Source organism: Acartia tonsa, chromosome 5, assembly GCF_053477335.1.
Source record: "Acartia tonsa isolate MP-2025a chromosome 5, ASM5347733v1, whole genome shotgun sequence".
Taxonomy (NCBI): Eukaryota; Metazoa; Arthropoda; class Copepoda; order Calanoida; family Acartiidae; genus Acartia; species Acartia tonsa.
In genome coordinates, this window is record NC_137264.1 from 279,318 (window position 1) to 299,569 (window position 20,252).

The following is a 20,252-nucleotide window of genomic DNA, read 5'->3' on the forward strand; positions in this document are numbered from 1 at the left end:
TTTATTTTATTTTTGTCTGAAAATAGATAAAATTATTATATCATAAGTAGATATAATTGAATTAAAGAAGGTATTTTTGCATAAAAGAGAAGGACAGAAAAAAAATGTATAAACAGAAACATTTGAAACATAATTAATTTTTACATTATTATATTAATTATTATTCCTCAAACTTAGGTTAGGATAATTTGAGTATGTACAAGGTAGCCCTGTAAGGTAACACATTTTTACAATTAACATTTTTTTCAAAAAATTATGATTTAAAGAAGCAATATTATTTACACATATTATCAAATCTTAAATACAAACATAAATAAACATAATTAAGCACTTTTTAAAAGACATTTACAACTAATTTGCTATTTAGGGTTATGCATTCATCAAACATTTTTATGTTTGTCTGCTTAAACAAATTCTTCACTCTCAATTCCTTCTTCTTTTATTTCCTCTTTTATAATTACTTCCACACTCTCAGCCTCCATAAAGATAGGATCCTCATCAAGAGTAGAAGTAGAAGGTAGAACTGTATTCTTAGTAGATTCTAACTTCTTGAGATGTCCAGCAGATTTATTATGTTTTGACAGTTCTGAGCTAGAGGAATAATATTTCTGGCAGAATTCACAATAGTATGGCTTCTCTCCTGTATGGGTCCTCTTGTGAACAGTTAACTCACTACTTTTTTCACATGTACCACAAGAGTATGGCTTCTCACCTGTATGAATCCTATTGTGCTTTGTTAAGTCACTATTGTGCGAAAATGCCCTCTTACAAAAAATACATTTGAATGGCTTCTCTCCTGTATGGACCGTCTTGTGACGAGCTAATACACTTTGTTGTGAGAAAGTCTTTCCGCAAGAATCACATTTGAATGGCCTCTCACCTGTATGAATTCCCATATGTCTTGTCAAATTACTCTTTAAAGAAAATTCCTTGCTACAGATATGACACTTGTTCATGATGGATTCATAATTATTCTTGCACCTGAAATAAATAATATTTAATGTAATACCTGTGTAGAATTAATAATAACAATTTTAATCCTTTTTATTAATCATTTTAATAACTGATTATATTGTAATAGCTACTCTAAAATTAAAGTGTGTCCGTCTGTACGTCTGACAATGAGTAGGTAAAAGTACTCTATGAGAATTCATATCTTTTTTAGTATAGCTTCTCTATATGTAGGGCGTGTCCTGCTTTAATACTGTCACTAAGTACCTAGGTAAAATTATTATATATGTACTTATAAAAATATTTCTCCTTGCATCTATATCTTTTTTAGTATAGCTACTCTATATGTAGGGTGTGTCCTGCTTAAATACTGTCACTAAGTACCTAGGTAAAATTATTATATATGTACTTATAAAAATATTTCTCCTTGCATCTATATCTTTTTTAGTATAGCTACTCTATATGTAGGGCTTTACTATTTAGGTAAAAGTATTCTAGATGTACTCTATAAAAACTCTCCCGTATAGATCCATATCTTATTAAGTAACTATAACTACACTATATGTAGGGTGTGTCCATCAATATGTAAGTAAAAGTATTCCAGATATGGTGTGTTGTTTTATTTAATATTATATTCACGAAATATGTGTATTCCTTATTGAAAAGAACTATAAACAAAAATATTAGTGAAAAATATTTAGTGAATATTATCATTCTACTACTGGTTTTAAGCCTTAAAACTCACACTTTTACGGAATTTTAGCACAACCTACCTCCCACTTTATACTTGTACATGCTAAAAACTACCTAACTTACATTTATTTTCTGAATGGAGACTATTCGTGGTTTGTTTCTCTTTATGTTAACTTCAGTTTCAATTATTTTTTCATTTTATTTTTTGTCTGAAAATAGACAAAATTATTATTTCATAAGTAGATATAATTGATTTAAAGAAGGTATACACAGTTTTGCATTCAAGAGAAGAACATAAAAAATGTATAAACAGAAACAGTATCTACACAATTTAGTTGAAATATTAAAAATTTTTACAATATTCTATCAATAAGTATTCCTCAAACTTAGGTTAGGGTAAATTGGGTATGTACAAAGTAGCCCTGTAAGGTAAGGACAACACAGATGTTAAAACAAAATATATAAGATTTTACACATTTCTACAAATAACATTTTTTTCAAAGAATTATGATTTTTTTTAAAAATTGTTTTTGGAGAAGTAATATTATTTACACATATAATCAAATCTTAAGTACGAACATAAATATCAAAAACATTTTAATTTATATCTACTTAAACAAATTCTTCGATCGCAATTCCTTCTTCCTCTTTTATTTCCTCTTTTATAATTAATTCCGCACTCTCAGCCTCCATCTTTATAAAGAGAGGATCTTCATCAAGAGTTTCTTCTTCTTTTATCTCTAATTTTACTTCAGCTTCACCACAATCAACAAAACTGGTAGAAGCAGGAGCTGGAATTGTATTCTGAGTAGATCCTAACTTCTTGAGATGTCCAGCTGATTTTTTATGTCTTGACAGTTCTGTGCTAGTGTAATAAGATTTCTGACATAATTCACATGAGTATGGCTTCTCACCTGAATGAATTCTTTTATGGTCAGTCAAACTTTCATTACGAGAAAATGTCTTTTCACATTGATCACATGAGTATGGCTTCTCACCTGTATGAACTCTTTTATGTTTAGTCAAGTGACCACTAGTTGCAAAGGTCTTTCCACATCGATCACATGAGTATGGTTTCTCTCCAGTATGAATTCTTTTATGGTCAGTCAAACTTTCATTACGAGAAAATGTCTTTTCACATTGATCACATGAGTATGGCTTCTCACCTGTATGAACTCTTTTATGTTTAGTCAAAAAACTACTAGTTGTAAATGTCTTTTCACATTGATCACATGAGAATGGCTTCTCACCTGTGTGGACTCTTTTATGTTTAGTTAAATCGCTATTACTAGAATATGCCTTTTCACATTGATCACATGAGTATGGCTTCTCACCAGTATGTACCCTCCTATGAACCAGCAAATTATATTTCTGTGTAAAATTCTTTTTACAAATATCACAAGTATTCATGGTGGTATATCCTCTCTCAATCTCCTGAAATTATTTATATGAATTAGAATTATAACACAAAATCTTTGATAAAAGCTGAAGAGATGTATATTTAAATGCGGAGTAGGTGGGAATTTGGAAATGATTGTGATGTATAGTCCCTTTCTTCCTGACTTGAGAGCATTATATGTATTTTGTATATTAGCTTTCAGTTCTTGTGTCAACCGTCTCGGAGCAAGACTTTGCTCTGCGACTCGGCACGAACCCTAAAGTGAATACTTGCTATTATATTTAATATTATATTATTGTATGTTTTAATCTGTCTTGAATTAATACACTTTATTAGAATATTTAGCTGTTTATTCTTACTATTGCTATACGTCATTTTGGCGCAGTAGTGTAGTACGAATCTATAGCTCAGATTTTCTTTTAATTGTATTATTTCTTTGCTTTTGGTTTTTGTTCAGGATATTTGCAGTGACCAGGATGGACATTGCTGAATGGAGAAAGATGTCTCAGGAGGAGAAGGATGTGTACTAAGGCGGGTTGATTTTCAACTTTTTTGGAATTTCACATTTTTTCACATTGGCAAGGGTTACTGGGCCTATATAAAACCCTGTGAAACTTGAAACAGGTTTTTTAATCCAAAAACAACGGGCGCGCGGGGGGGAATAAAAAGTGCTCACCCCCTTATAAAACCAAAAATTGAAATTCCTTCAAACACAGGCATGTTGCATATTAAAATGACCGCATTGAAATGCTGATTATGAATCTGAAAACCGTTTTGAAAAACATTGCTCCTAGTTCGAATAAGAGCTCATTAAGTACCTAAAAAGGCTGATTTAGTCAAAATTGGTCATTTTTGTAGGTTATTTGAAAACCATTTCAGACTGAATCAATATTTTTCAAAACGGTTTTCAGATCTGTAATCAGCATTTCAATGCGGTCATTTTGATATGCAACATGCCTGTGTTTGAAGGAATTTCAATTTTTGGTTATATAAGGGGGTGGGCACATTTTATAACCCCCGCGCGCCCGTTGTTTTTTGATTGAAAAACCTCTTTCAAATTTCACAGGGTTTTATATTGGCCCAGTAACCCTTGCCAATGTGAAAAAATGTGAAATTCCAAAAAAGTTGAAAATCAACCCGCCTTAATGTGTACATGTTAAGTTTTTGGGGTACGGTCAAGAATGAGATTCATGCTCTTGGGACCAGAATTGATAATGTGGCGGCGGAGATGGGTGGGCGTATAGCGCCCCTGGAGACTAGTATTCAAGAGTTGACGGATAATGTTACTACTAATAGTGCCGCGGTTACTGGACTGGCTACTCGTATGGACGATTTGGAAGATCGCCTTAATAAGGTGGTGGTGCCTAGTGTTGATAATGATATCAAAACCGAGAATGTGACGGTTGTTGATGAGTTTATGACTGGCCAGCAGCGAATTTTGGATAGAATTGCCCAGCAGAATAGTTTGAATACCCAGCAGAATAGTTTGAATAACTCTATGCCTTGGCAGAGGACGGCTGGAGGATCTGTACCAGAGGAGAAGCCTAAATTGTTTGCTAGTGGTTCTCGAACTATTTTTGGTGGAATGCAAGATCATGAAGATAAGATCATAAAACTTTGGGAGTTGTCTAAGGTTGATGCTGTGGATAATATCTACAATGGAGTTCTCATGTGGTGGCCAGCCCTTTCTGAGGTTAAAGCGGAGGATTTTAATACGCTCAATTTCTTTGAGGCTGGACTGAGTGAATCACAGGTTAGTTGGTGTAAATCTCTTGTTTATGTACCAGATAGATCTTTGTATGTTTCGCAGGGGGAGGAGAATGTTCATAGGTACAATGAAACGTGTGCTAAGCTTGATGATCAGTTCAGAAAGAATGTGCCTGAATTTTTAGTAGACGATGATGTGATTTTCTTTGATGATTATTTAGAGAGATTTTGGATGACTACTAGACGGTATCATATGACTAATCATCAAGTGTGCAAGGAAATTCTGTTTGATAAGTGTGTGGGTGTAAGAACCGCTTGTGGTTATACGCTAAAACCTGCTGATATGGAGAATAGACGATTAACATTAAAGGGGTACTTGTGTAAAATGCGAGAGACATTTTTACCACCCGACATGAAAAATGTGTGTAAAGATGCGTATTTGTGTGTTAAGCAACATGAAAATGATAAGATTGATGCATTTTTTGATAAGATATTATCATTCTGGAAACGTGCGTATCCGAAACCAACTGATGATATGTTTATGGATTTCTATTCTCAAGTGTGTAATGTGATTTTATCTCCACTTTTGGCTAATCAGATGCGTCAATTTTCGTTGGATTTGGAGCGTGACGGACAAGTGCGAATGATAACGAAGTTTCGGACAGAGTTAATAGTTAAAGCACAGCTGATTGTTAAAGGGCTACAATTTAATCAAATTTCAGGGTCAATGGCTAGAGGATGTACAACAAACCAGATGGCGTTGGCTAAAACGATGGTTGGGGGCGTTGGTTCCAAGTCAAATCCTGTAACTATTGATCAGGTTAGTGATGAAGATAATTTTTCATACGAAATAAATCAATGTGAAATTGATTTAGCTGATGAATTTGGCGGACCAGCTGAACTTATTCCTTTGATTGGCGCAATTCAAGGTGGTTTTATTTGTTATTATTGCAATAGAAAAGGTCACATGATGAGGGATTGCTTTGATATTAGAGATAAAAAGTTACCTAATCCTAAAGGAAAATACTTTTTGCGGTGGGGAAACAAGCCTTTTGTTCCCTATAAGACGGGGCAAAAGAGTTTTAAAAAGAATGAAAATGGCATTGATAAAAAGAAATTGGTTGGTGGAATTGAAGAAGGGGTGGAGGATGAAGCAGATACGAAGGAAGTGGCGCATGTCGATGGTTTAGGGGCACGCGATTATGAAGATGATCTTGTAGCGGAGGTTGAGGCATGGAATAGTGCTATTATAGATGACATTTTATGGTATTAATGTTTTGTATGTATTATGACCACTAAAACCTTATTCCATTTTTTACATGTTACGCGGCATTGTTTTGATTTATGCGCATTGTAAATAAACAACAACAAAACAAAATTAATGATAAAGAGTGAACGAAGCAACTCTAATACTGTGATAGTTTATTTTGATGGTTTATTTTGAATTATGAAAAGATAACATATTGTTTATTACCGTATATGAAGTTATGAGATTATGTTATAATAGAAATCAAAATAATTAATTTAGTTTTCGATTAAGTTTTGTTGAAATTAGAAAAATTCATTTTTGTTTCAGACTGTTGGGGAGTCTAACAGAGATAAGAATAATAAAGAAGTGAAAAATGGAATAACGAAATAGGAATACAATTTTGTAAAATTGCTATTGAAAGAATATTAATTTTAATTTAAAATTGAATCAAATTTGATAAAAATGTGAAATTAGATATTTGAAAAGTATTAAATTTTGATGAAAATGTGAAAAATTGTTTTAAAAGTTGAGTCAGTTATTGTGGTTTTAAGTATTTAGTTTTAAAACAATTATATTGCGATTTAGTAATGTTGATTCAGCAAATTTTTTATGAAGCTTAGAATTTCATGAAGCAAAATTGTTATAATGCATTAGATATCATCATGGAGTAGCCACTCTCTCTAAAGGAAGGGAGGGGTTGGCAGATATTTTGCGCTGTCTCTCGGAGTTGGTATGCGCAAGAATGGTGGAGCTGTCTCTCTTTTGAGGAGAAAGGGGGAGTGAACATATTTGCAAAGAAGTTTGCACTATCTCTCAGAGCTGGTGTGCGCAAAATGGGGTGGTGTAGAGAGGTAGCTGCAATGATTAACAGGAGTGGGGCGTTCCATGCGCAGAAAGTTGAGCTGCACACAGAAGTTGAGCTGCGCAAGAAGGTGCTCTCAGGTATGGAGATATATAGTTAGTTGAGTTTCGACTTTCAAATATTTCATACAAAAAAAAAAATAGTGTGCAGGAGATCAGTTATTAATCTGATAATAATAGTATTATTAGGTAATATTTTATTGAATTAAAAAAAAAATTGAATTTATGGCATTCAGAAAGATTGATTTAGTTGCTTGGTGATTGATAATATTTGATTAATATTATATTTCTTAATACAATCTCTTTTATTAAATGTGTTGCAAGTTTATTTGTTTAGTGATAACATTTAAGTATGGCATCTAAAATAATTGTATTTTATTTTAGATTGGTCGGGAAGAGTATTTGTAGTGGTTGAGATATACTATTTATTTGATGGTGAGTTATTAAGATTTTTTTTATGTTGTTAAATATTTGATTACTATTATATATATTGCTGTTCGAAAATCAGTCTTGTAAACAATTAGTTATATATATTAATACCGATATTAATTCTTATTTAAAGTGATTTATCTACTAATTGGCATCTAAAATATTTGTAATATTTTAGATTGGTCGGAGAGAAGTTTTGTTGATTGTGGATTGAGATATTTTGGACGTTTCTGTTGGAGGAGGAGTTTTGTTGATTGTGGATTGAGATATTTTGGACGTTTCTGTTGGAGGAGGAAATATTGTCGGTGAGTGTTTTGTTTTATTTTGTTATTCTGTTATTCTATTGTTTTGTTGCAAAAAGATAGATAGTTATTTGATAGGAAAAATTGGATAGTTACAACCTCATAACTGCTGGTGTTGGTTAGATAGCTGTTTTCTAATTTTCATGAAGATTCTGAGATGGCGGCTGGAGCGGCTGAAGTCTACGTTCCAATGAAGATTGGTGGCATTGAAATCCTGGCCTTAGTTGACAGCGGTAATGCCCGTGGCTGCCTGATCTCTCGAGTGTTAGCTAGAAAACTTGAATGTACAATTGAGGAGACGGATTCGAAAGCAACAGGCGTGCAGGGTTCCAGCATCAAGATTGACGGTGTTGTTGGGGCGTCGTAGCTCAGTGGTAACGCACTGAGTTACGGTGATGAGAGTTCGAGTTCTAGTCCCCATGTGGCAACTCAAATTTCTCAGTTGAATACATTCATGCAACTTCCCCTGGTTGTGTAAGAAGGGGATTATTGAGTAAGTTTGGATACTTAATAGTTAAGTACATAATATCAGTACTACCCCTATCCCAAGCTCCTCTGCGGAGAGCGTCATTCATTACGGTGACTTAATTTGGGACACCTGCCATACTCGGCGAGGGTGAGGTAATAATGAGTAGCTCTCATGAGATAGCGGGTCAAGTCATAATGTGCTTGAACGTGGAGCTTGATAGCCCTAGTGGCTGTACAAAAGTGTCTCAGCCTACTCCATGACTACTTAGGTCCAAACCCTAAGAAACTATGGCTAATCAATCAAAACGGTGTTGTTCGGAATGTTGAATTTCAGATTGGAGGCCACAGTTTTAAAGAAGATTGCTTTGTGATTTCTGGCATGACTGTACCTATGAATCTAGGCAGTCATTGGCTTAACAAAAATCACGTGAAGACGATATTTGCCAAAGATGGTAACAGGATTGAGATGCATGGAATCAGTGTGAATTTGGTAGCTAAACGAAAGATTGTAGTGAAGAATTTGGTTCATACGGTTCTGGAGAAAATGGAGAAGGCAAGAACTAAGAAACCTGAGATTAATGTAGCCGAGTTACAAGACCAAAAATGGATTTGTTCATTGAAAGATCGAATAGAAATTCCAGCATTAAGTACAGTTGTGGTAGAAGTTTCAACTAAGGGAAATATGCCTGAAGGACAGTTGTGTTATATAGCTCCTAGACAAGGTTACTGTAGCCGGAATAACTTGTTGATAAATGAAGGAATTACGGAGGTGGGAAAAAACGGTAAAATTATGACTAAAATTACGAATTTTGAAACTTTTAAGAAATCTGTTCCTGCTGGTACTTTGGTTGGAAATTTGTTTTTAGCGGAGAAGATAGCGATGTTGCAAGAGAATAGAGTTAAAGAAGATGTGTCAACAACATTAAAGAAGATTCGTTTTATTAAAGATAAATTGAAGTTGGATAAAGTTCCGTTTTTAAAAGATAACGTCTCTTTGAAAGGTAGAATAGTTGGTTTGTTTTTAAAGAATTTTAAGGCGTTATCGATTGACCCTACGGATATTGGATCTTGTACTTTGGAGGAGTATGATATTCAGTTAGTTCCTGGAGCTCAACCTTTCAAAAATAGAATGATTAGACTTAATCCTCATCATGCAGAGAAACTAAAAGAACAGATTGATTTATGGTTGGAGACAGATGTGATAGAAGAATGCAATTCACCGTTTAATTCTGGAATCTTTGCTGTTAAGAAGAAAGTGGGAAACACTAACGAGGTGAAAGTCAGGTTTGTCCTGGACTATCGCTCGTTAAATGAGATAACTGAGAAGATATGTTATCCTTTGCCTAACATTGGTGAGCTATTTGACAAACTTGGAGGAAAGAAGATTTTTACGTCTATTGACCTTACTTCGGCGTATAATTCAATGCATTTGAAGGAATCTGTCAGGAAATATACAGCATTTTGTTCTAATGGACGGCAGTATTGCTTCAAGAGGCTACCGTTCAGATTGACCAATGCTCCAAGTGCGTTTGTAAAATTGATGGATAGAGTAATGGATTTGAGTCCTGAATTAAGAGCATTTTGTCTAGTTTATTTAGACGATGTTCTTGTGTATAGCATGAATGTAGAGGAACATCTGGAGCATCTGAATACACTACTACGAACCTTCTGTGAAGCAGGCCTCAAGATTAATCTTGGAAAATGTACATTGTTTGCAGAGGAAGTGAAATTTCTGGGTCATATTATAAATGCAGAAGGCATATTCATGGACAAAGCATATATTGAAAAAATTAAGAATTGGCCAGTACCTGAAACAGGTAAAGATATTCAAAGATTTACTGGTTTCATAAATTATTATGGTTCATATTTCAAGAATTTTTCTGATATTACGGCACCATTGAACAAATTCAGAAACAGTAGTAAAATAGAATGGGATGAAAAAAGTATGGAAGCTTTTACAAAGACTAGAGAATTGTTCTGTGAAGAAATAAGCAAATCATTTCCAGATTGGAGGATGGAGGCTGAACCATTTGTGTTGGATACAGATTGGTCATCTACAGCTATGTCTGCAGTGTTAAGTCAAAAACAAAATGGTCAAGAGAAAATGATATCGTGTTGGTCACGTGTTTGTTCAACTCATGAAGCCAATTATGCAGCGCATAAAGGAGAATTATGTGCATTAGTAAATGCTGTTGAAAGATTTGAATGTTATTTGAGACACAAGAAATTTATCGTGAGAACTGATTCAGCTGCACTGAAACATCTATCTACTTGGAGACAAAACGGATATTTTGTTGGCCTCACCATAAGGTGGATAAATTTTTTATCCACCTTCAGTTATGAGGTTGTACATAGGCAGGGCAAGATGCATACTAATGTTGATATATTGTCACGTACTACATTAGAGGATAGTAAAGATAGGATATCTAAATTATCGACGGACGAACAAGGAGAGTTAATATTGGATACTGTATATCAATTAGAAGATCCTAAATTATGTCTTATTGCAGGAATTGGAGCAGAGACGGCCAGTCAAATAGCGTCAAGATTGAAGGCGAGAGAATTCAGTCGTAGTCTGGAAAAGGATCCTGTTCTAGTGGAGGTGAGGAAATTTATTGTAAATAATGTAAAGCCCACGTCCAGAGAATTGTCTCAAATGCCTTATCGTGGTAAACAAATATTAAGGTTTTTCGAACATTTGAGTTTTAAAGATGGTTTAATTATTTTGACTTCACCTATGCGGCTCCAGAAGGAATTTCAATTTATAGAACGGGTAGTGGTACCTATTGGAATGTACAATAAAGTTTTTTTGTTGGCTCATGCAGATGTTACAGCGGGACATAGGGGTTACCTGGAGACTTTGAGCAGGATTAACAGACACTTTATTTTTCCCTATGTGTCTAAATATGTAGCTGCAGCAGTTGCAAATTGTGTCATTTGTTTGAATAGGCGTAAAAAACCGAAACATAATCATAATATAGAATTTTCACCTTTGGCTGGGGAGGCTATGGCAGAGTTGGCCATAGATGCGATAGGTCCTTTGAATGAGTGTGAATATAATGGAGTCATTTGTAAGCATATTTTAATAGTAGTTGACAGTTGTACTAGATATGTGTGGTTGTTTGCTATTGAAGATGTTAAAGCTGAAACAATTATTGAATGTTTGAAGTTTAATTTATTTTCTGTTTGGGGATTGTGCGAGAGAATTAGGACTGACAATGCACAAAGTTTTAAATCGAAAGTTTTTAGGGAAGTTTGTTTAAGGTTGGGTATTGAACAAATTTTTATCCCTCCCAGATCAGCTAATTCTAATTTTAGTGAAAGATACAACCAATCGGTGTATTCGTTTCTTAAGACTGATTTACGTTTTCAAGATGGAGATTGGGCTCATAAACTTAAAGCTACACAATTTTGTATGAACACTTCTTTTAATCGGAGGTTAGGATGTCCCCGTTTTTCAAGTTTTTCCTACGAAACCCTAAACTTCCACTTGACGCATTTGATCCTTTAACACGCACAAAGATTAAATATATGAATTTTTCAGAGTTATTGGATTGTCTTGACAGAAATTGGAGAACTGGACAAGAGAGGACTGAGAAGTATTTACAGGTAGAAAATACAGAAAGGATAGGTCGGCCGATAGCTATAAATTCCTATTGTTATATTTATTATGACGTCACAACGATTGGTGTAGCTCGTAAACTCTGTTCGTTATGGGTGGGTCCGTGTCTAGTGACAAAAGTAATTTCTGACAGTTTGTTTGAGGTTCAACCCCTAGAAAAGTGTAGATTGAAAGACAAAGGGGTAAGAATTGTGCCAAGGGATAAAATATATGTTATAGAGAGTACTCTAGATTTGACTCCAGATGAAAAGATTGACTTAGTGGTTACAGATGAGTTCTTCTCTGTGGACAATGACTTGAAAATAAACTATGATTTTCCCAATACCTTAAGAAATTTATCTTGTTCAGGCGTTACTGAAGAGGAGAATAGTTGTGGCGCTAGTCCAGAGGTGGTTGGAAGGCGGAAGGATGGACAGGTAACACCAGATTTTTTGGAGGAATCTTTTTTGGGTGTTGGCTTGTCACAGTAAAGGTAAAATGTATCTAAGGATAATGAAAATTTAGATGATTTAGTTGAGGATCTTAGTGATACTTTGGAAAGTACTCATATTTCTGAAAGTGTAGATACAAATGATACGAATGACAAAACTAAGTTAGATTCTACATATTCTACTATTAGTAAAGATAGTGTTTTTCATGGAGATTATGCGACTGATAATAGTTTAATAGACAACAGTTTGGGTGTAGAGGATATTAACATGGAATCTGCTAGAGAATTAGAGTCTCGAATGAGTATTTTAGAGGACACTTTTCCAAAACTTCAGAGTAAAATTGTAAACTTGGAACAAAGAAGGGGAAGTGTTAAACGGGGTAGGGATGTTGAGGAGGATGAATTAGATAGATCGTTAGATAATGCAAAATCGCAAAAAATGTCTGAAACTATTCCTGTGAAAGGTCGTCCTAAAGGTTCTACAAATGAAGGACAATTACAAAAATTGGATGAGGATAGACAAAATAGAGATAAAGATAGATTAGAACGTTATTCTGTAGCAGATGTAGTAACTAGGAACCTCGCAAAATTGATTAAAAAATAATATTTGTAATAATTTGTATAATATTTGCAGGAGAAGAGATTACCATGATAACCGTCGGGAGCGTGACGACAAGCGAGGAGGCGGCGGTGGTGACAGACATGACCGGAATAGACGAGAGGGAGATCGTGGTATGCGAAAGAGGTCACCTGACGCCTGTAGTTCAAAAAGTGGACGTTCTGGACCAATACCTGTGAAGAAATCCAAGGATGATAGAGGAGTCAGGTACTTGGATATTTTGTTATTTGTTGTTGTGATGCAGACCTATTGTTTTATTATTGTTGGTGGTATGTATGCGTCACAGGATCCACGGTTAGCGGCTTATGATTGTTCTCAAATAAGTGCTGTTGAACTTAGATCGGCTGCCTGTTTGCATGATAGGATGGAACCGGTCAGATCTGTGGAATTACTGGGGTTAGCAGAAACTGATTTTATATTGTCGGAGGCTATTAGTTGTGAGGTTAGGCTAAAGTTGGAGCGCTGGTTTTGCGGCACTGCGAGTCATGTGCACGTGTTAGACGTGCCACATGAAACACAGGTTGAGTTGAGTATGGATGAATGTAGAAGGGTTTTTCATTCTGGCAAGTATCAGCATGATGGTATTAGTTTTAAAGTGAACATAGATTTGCCAACTGTTCACAGCTTTACGGTTAATGGAACATTGTCACCTTTTGGGGATGTTGGTGGTGAAAACATTCAATGCAAGACACTGGGAGTATACGCGCACAACATGTGGTTCAACTTAGGTTTTGCTATTGGGACTTTGCATATTTTAGTAAAAAATACTCCAGTTTTGATCAAGGGAAATGTTGTTATGGATTATGATAAAAAGACGATTGTGGCGAATTTTGAAGAAAATCATTTGTGGGCAACATCAACTTCACGCTATTTTCCGTATGTAGTACGAAAACCGGCCAGTAATTTTAAGGTAGTTTTTCAAGATACATTCAATTTAACTACGTGGAATGATCAACTTTTTGTTTCTAACTCGGAAAGGAATATTTTAGTTAAAGTTATGGGAACAGAGAGACTTGCTTTGCAGCATCTGGATTTTAAGATTTTTGTAACAGAATTGGAGGGTATCAAGTTTTTAGAGGAACCGAAGGCGGCTGTTAGAAGTTATTTTGGGGATTTGTTAAAACAAGAAGCCAGGTTTGATTTAAATGCTATGTTTTTGGCTAGTAGAGAAAGGAATGAGAGGATGATGGAACTTTTCAGTATTTCTAGATGTGCTCAAACAGAAGTTAGATCAAATGTACAGTTGCATCATGGGTTCAGAATTATATACCTGGGAGAGATTGCTAAGTATGAAAAATGTACAGCGGTTGAAATTCCAGTAAAGTTAGGTGTGGATTATGGATGTGCTGTAGGACATTTGTTGGTGGAATATAAAGGTGAGACAGTTGGGATACAAGAATATAGTAGAATGATTGTTACAGTAGAGGACATAAAACTGTTGAATTGCTCGCAAAGTCCGGTATTTTTGAAGTTGACAGCTAATTTGTTCCTTGGGAATCAGGGGCAGGGACTCGAAATTCTTCACATTGCCAATGAGAAATCTGAACATGTGGGACAAAAAATTTTTCAGAATGATGAAAAGGTGTTTATTGCTGATTTTAATAAGACTATTAGATATCAGGGCTTAGAGGATTTTGAGGATTTTAATGGACAGGCTTCTAAGTTGGATTTTGTTGATCATAAGTTGTCATTTTTCGAACAAGTTACAGGTTCTTGGTTTGGTTTAGAACATTTGTTTAAAGATATACTACCATTGTTTGCTAAGTTTGTATTGATTGTTTTGATGTTGTTGTTAGGTATAATTCCCATGTTGGTAGTTTTGTATTGTTGTTGTTCATGGTGTTATAAAAAAAGATTTACCGAGGAAGAATTTAATGCTAGATTTTAAATTCTTATGCTGAAATTTAATTATATTGTATTTTTGCAGGTTGGTTACGGCGGCAACAATGAATCAACAGTTATTGAGCAATGAAGAAAATGGTCGCCACAAACAATCTGCGGATGAAGGAAATCAAGTCAAACCTGGTCTACCAGTGAGCGCGTTGGTCAGCAACTCTGCATCTCGGCTGGTGTTGATAATGTCGCGCGTCGAGCTGCCGATGTTGAGTGTGGGCAGATCGACGAGGAATGTGTTTATGAACAGTGAGGACATGCCACTTGCAGATTTAGTTCGTCTTATTGATAATGAACCAAGGTTTAAATTGAACTTAATAAACATGCTTTCGTTGCAGTTAGAGATGGGGAGATGTATCAACTCAATAGACTGGGCTTTGGACAGGATCCCTATCTTTACCAGCCAGAACTCAAGACACTTGAACCTGATAGCGGCTGGTGAGCATTCTAAAGCCATAAACAGAAAGTTGTACTGGAACGAGACAAACAATTTGAATAAATTGAGTGCAACTATGTTTCTCTCCAAGCTTGTTTGTGAAATGTTACCAAGTTTGGTGTTGCTTGCCAAGATTGAATACCTGGATGGAGATGAGAGAAAAAGCTGCCAAACGTTGGGAGAATTGTTACCCATAATCAAGCATATGGGGGAACTAGATGACTGGCATCAACTTTCCAGAGTTGACGTCATACCTGCAGATGGTCGAATGAGTCTTCAGACGGTGCTGAGAACGGTGGGCAATAGCATTGATGCGCGGTTGAAGACGCAGGTTGCATCAGCTATCCGGCTCCTGGCACATTGGAAAGACGTTGTGAATAAAGTTTCCTTTATTCTGAAACAGATGCCATCCACAACTTTGTTCGAGTTACAAAAAGAGTGGCTTGAAGGAAAGTCTGAACAGGATTTGAGTGCTAAAGTGTTTATTGACGCTATTCATGTGAATGAATACATGAACCTATCGGTTTTTATTCCACGCATCTTTAACGTGAATTCGGTCAGCTTAATTACCAGTGGAGAGATGCCAGCTGAGATACGTTATGTTAGATTGGATGGACAAAGAGAAATAATTGAAAATCTTGTGAGTGCTACATATACAGGTAGTTTGGTGAACAATAAAGTAGACGGAAGAGTTTTGACCTGGGAAATGCAGATGCGCTGCAAACGTCTCCGTCCGACTCTAGTCAAGCAGACGTTGCTATGTGAGCCAGGTACTACTTTAGAGAATGTAGTAAAGGAACTTAGATTGGAGTTGGATGGAAAAGTTCATACAAGTTTGTTGGCAACCAATCTCGAGTGGAAGTTCAATCCTGAACACAAAGTAAATGAGTGGTTTGAGGGTGATTTTAAGTTGGTTACTCGGTTTGGGGGTCCTGTTTGTGTTCAGCAGGATCAGCCTTTGGATCAGAACATTCCTGTTTGTCTAGACCTTGAATTGTCAGGTCAGCAATGGCGTGTTGATGAACAAGCGATGGAGGAGATGAGGATGGAACACACGCCTGGAATATTGATGGTGCTTGATAAATTCAAGGAGGAGGTTAGTCGTAAGCATCAAAAGATTTTGGATAATCAAGAGGAGGTTGATAGCGTTGCAACCTCGATTTCAGTTGCGGTTAATAGCGGATTTGAAAGATGTTTACATATGCTTGGTGATACTGAGGCAAGGATGCCTCAAGACGGCTTGTGTGATGAGACCGCAAAACTTGGAGTGAATGATGATGAAGCTACCATTCCTTTGAATGGACATTGAAGAATCTGGCAAGAAAGGAAGAGCAGCTGGAAAAAGAAAGTAATAATTATAGTTTACTGTGTATTAATTCATATTTTATTTTATTTTTATGTATTAAGTATTTGTTGAGGCAGTAGTAGTCTCGAAAAGGTTCAATATTAATGCTTTTATAACAATGCATCTCTAATGCCATGTTTTTAAATCAATGCATTCTGATGGTTATATGTTTTTATTTATCATGCATTTATAATAACTATGTTAATCAATGCATTTCCAATGTTTGTATGTTAATCAATGCATTATATGTTAATCAATACATTTTTCAATGATTATATGTTAATCAATGTTTTTTTTTAAAAAATAATAAAAAGAAAAAAAAAACACATAAAAAGAAAAAAAAGGAACATATAAAAAACACAAAAGAGTTCTAAGGAACCAAAATAAAAAAAAAATGTATATGAAGTGTTTAAAGATCTGGAAATAAAATATAAAAAAAAAAAATTAAAAAAATATGGCAGGTGTCATACCAGATCAATTATTATCTATTTAATAAGCATTCAATGCTACTTATAATATATTTGATAATTAACATGTAATAAACATATTGTTATATTCAATCTGTAATGTTACAGTTTCGAAATTTATGTTCATGTTAAAGCCGGGGAGAAATGTGATGTATAGTCCCTTTCTTCCTGACTTGAGAGCATTATATGTATTTTGTATATTAGCTTTCAGTTCTTGTGTCAACCGTCTCGGAGCAAGACTTTGCTCTGCGACTCGGCACGAACCCTAAAGTGAATACTTGCTATTATATTTAATATTATATTATTGTATGTTTTAATCTGTCTTGAATTAATACACTTTATTAGAATATTTAGCTGTTTATTCTTACTATTGCTATACGTCATGATGGTCAGCAAAATATTTTTAAAATCAGTATTCAATAATATTAGAGAGTCGGTTTAAGATAGATTCCCTATACAAAGAAGAATCATTATAAAAAATCCGGCATAAATATTGCTTTAGAAAATGGGGAGGCGGGTGTGACACTTTTAGAAACCGATTCAAAGGAACTCAACTAAAAACATATCGAGTTACAGCTCTAGAATTTGGAATGGCAGTTGATTAACAGGGGGACAATTTGGAACTGTGAAGAAACAGTTGCGGAACTGCCGCTTTTGCCAAAAACCGCCGCATTCTGCCGAAATTCTTTTAATATGGACGAAAGGGCGTCGAAAATTTAATTAATTGGTATACTAAAAATCAATCAATCAATCAACATGTATACTTATATATAATTAAAGATCAGATAACAGAGCTGGATCTTTAAATGTGTAGCCGTTGGCGTTGCCGTAACCGTAACCGTGGCTGTAGCCGTTGCCGTTGCCGTTGCCGTAGTTGTAGCTGTAGCCGTAGTCGTCGCCACAGTGCTGCTAATAAAACATTTTTAAATGATTTTACAGAAGTGCAATGCCGGCTATCCTAGAATTATGGATATCTAAAATCTTTTATGGCCCACCTAAAAATAAATTATTTTCATCAAAGAAATGAAATTATATTTTATACAAAATTACTATTTTAATAACACATTTTAAATGTTTGTAATATTTACATATTATTAAGGGCAAGATCCAATGTAGTTGGTACTACGGCTGGTATGGCCTAAATCGTGCCGGGGCACGGCACAGCACGACATTGCACGCCCGGCCAATTGCCCAGCACGGCTGGACAGACAGCCACTACACACAAGACAAAGGGAGAGTCCAATAAATTCAATATAAATAAAGAAATACATTCGATTACTAAAATTTAAAAAATGTAATCATATTCCAACCTTATTAATAATATTGCAGTAATAAATCCCCAAAAGAATTTAATTTAATTTAAGTATATTTATAGTTTTATCATATTGATTTCCTAAAAACTGTCTCTTTATTATTTATAAAAACCACAATTAAAATATTATTATGATAGTTTTAAAATAAAATATTCCATGCCTGTACAATTATTTATACATTCATTTAACAATTATAATTTACGTTTTCAATGGTTTTACGTTAAAATAATCAAAAGTAGCTGTCTTTGTGGCTTTAGCAACGCTTTAGCCACACTAACGGACTGTAGCTTCTTTTAGCGTGGCCAACCACGACTAGGACTACGACTACGCGTTGCCAATATGATTTAAAGATCGCATTTTTTTTGTGGCCACGGCAACGCGTGGTTAATATGATTTAAAGATCGCTATTAGGTTGGTGGCTGTAACTCTGACCACGACTACGGCAACGGCTACGCTTTTAAAGATCCAGCTCAGATCTAACTCTAACTATTTCTGAAGTAAAGCAAAGTATAAATACCTTATAATATAAAGTATATTTGTATGATGTATTTCTCTCTGTTCACTGTGACTGTTGGTTGTTGACTGACATTGATTCAATTATCAACCTAAATCATAAACAATATTTAACTCATGTTTTGATAAAATCAAAGTGCAACAAAACCTCCGCCTATTTATTTAAAAATGATGCTCAACATAGACTCCTCCCACTTTTAATCAGAAACTGGACAAGCCATTATTTTTGTTAAAAGGTTGTGATGTTATTTAAATAAAAAAGATTCTGACAGTAAATTATTGTTTATAATTGATTACTAATTATCATTATCTAATAATCAGTTCGGTCGCAATTTCTTCAAAAATACATGTTATACCCCATTAAAGCATCTGCGAGGCCAAATTTTAGAGTTCTACTCCTATTTTAAAGTCTTAAAACACTCGCCTTAATGGAAAATACGCGAAAATAATGACCTCCTTTGTTATGATAATGTATATTAATATAATGTATCATCTCCAACAGGATGAGTGTAAACTTAGTGTGAAAACCAATGCAAACAATGAAATTAAAGTACCTTTCATGAGTTTAATCCACAATTAAAATTCCTCTGCAGATTTCTCTTTGTTCACTGTAAATGTTTGTTGCTGACATTAATACAATTATCAACCTAAAATACAAACAATATTTTAACTCTTGTTTCTGAATATTTAGCTAAACAAAATCTCCGCCCATTTACTCAACGTGGACTCCGCCTACTAATACATAATCAGAAACTTATTCTGGCGGGAAATTATTTTTTATCTTTATGAAAAAAAACATAAAATAAATAAATACCTAATCTATCCTACCTACATACTTAAGTTAGGTTAGGTAATGTTAAGTAACCCCGCAGGGTTAGGGCCTCCAGATTTGTGGATGCTGTGTTCCTTGAATTTATTCTATAATTAATTTAGGCTTTATGTAGGATTAGGTCTTTTGTACCATATGGCCTTTTAAGTCCATTCCCCCATACTTTGCTGTGCGAAAGGGAGCATTAGACTAGGTGGGTTAAGAGGGGGTCATAGATACACAAAGCCTTGAAGTTGGCACAGGGGCTTACGGCTTAGCAAAACAAAAAGGTGTAGAACTCTTGTCTTTTCTTCTACCAAATTTCTATCTTTCGCCTATGTCTTTTCCCCTCTGCACCAAGATTAAAGGGTTTAATTGCCCATGATTCAAATTTCTAAATTTTCAACTTTTTAACAATGAACAATCCTAAACAAGAACAAGGAGAAAGAGTCATCGCTGCACATACCAGCGGCGCTGGTTCACGAGTAGGAATCATATTTCTAGAACCAGCCATGTAAATTCTATTAAGTTGGACCCCTTTGAGAATAATGTGTAGCCTTAAGTAAGAATAAAAATAAATAACCTGTGCATTTAGAAACAATATTGGTCGGAAACTTGTTTTCTTTGTAACATTGCTATCTATACTTGGTGCATTTTTATGTATTATTAATATTTATCTGAAAATAATATGTTTACATTTGATAAATATTCTATTCACACAGAAACCAATAAATTAATGATTGTCAT

General features: G+C 34.8%; 1 protein-coding gene across 1 annotated transcript; it reads right to left on the reverse strand.

The window, feature by feature from the left end:
* Nucleotides 1-56: 56 nt before the first annotated feature.
* On the reverse strand, nucleotides 57-20,184 carry LOC145319871 (uncharacterized). Its single transcript, XM_080162276.1, has 6 exons — nucleotides 20,089-20,184; nucleotides 19,252-19,344; nucleotides 18,702-18,789; nucleotides 2,263-3,078; nucleotides 1,914-1,966; nucleotides 57-981 (listed from the first exon to the last, which is right to left on the reverse strand). The coding sequence occupies exons 4-6, from the start codon at nucleotides 3,052-3,054 to the stop codon at nucleotides 405-407; spliced, it is 1,422 nt and encodes a 473-aa protein (XP_080018402.1). The 5' UTR covers nucleotides 3,055-3,078; nucleotides 18,702-18,789; nucleotides 19,252-19,344; nucleotides 20,089-20,184; the 3' UTR covers nucleotides 57-404.
* Between the last annotated feature and the right edge of the window lie 68 nt (nucleotides 20,185-20,252).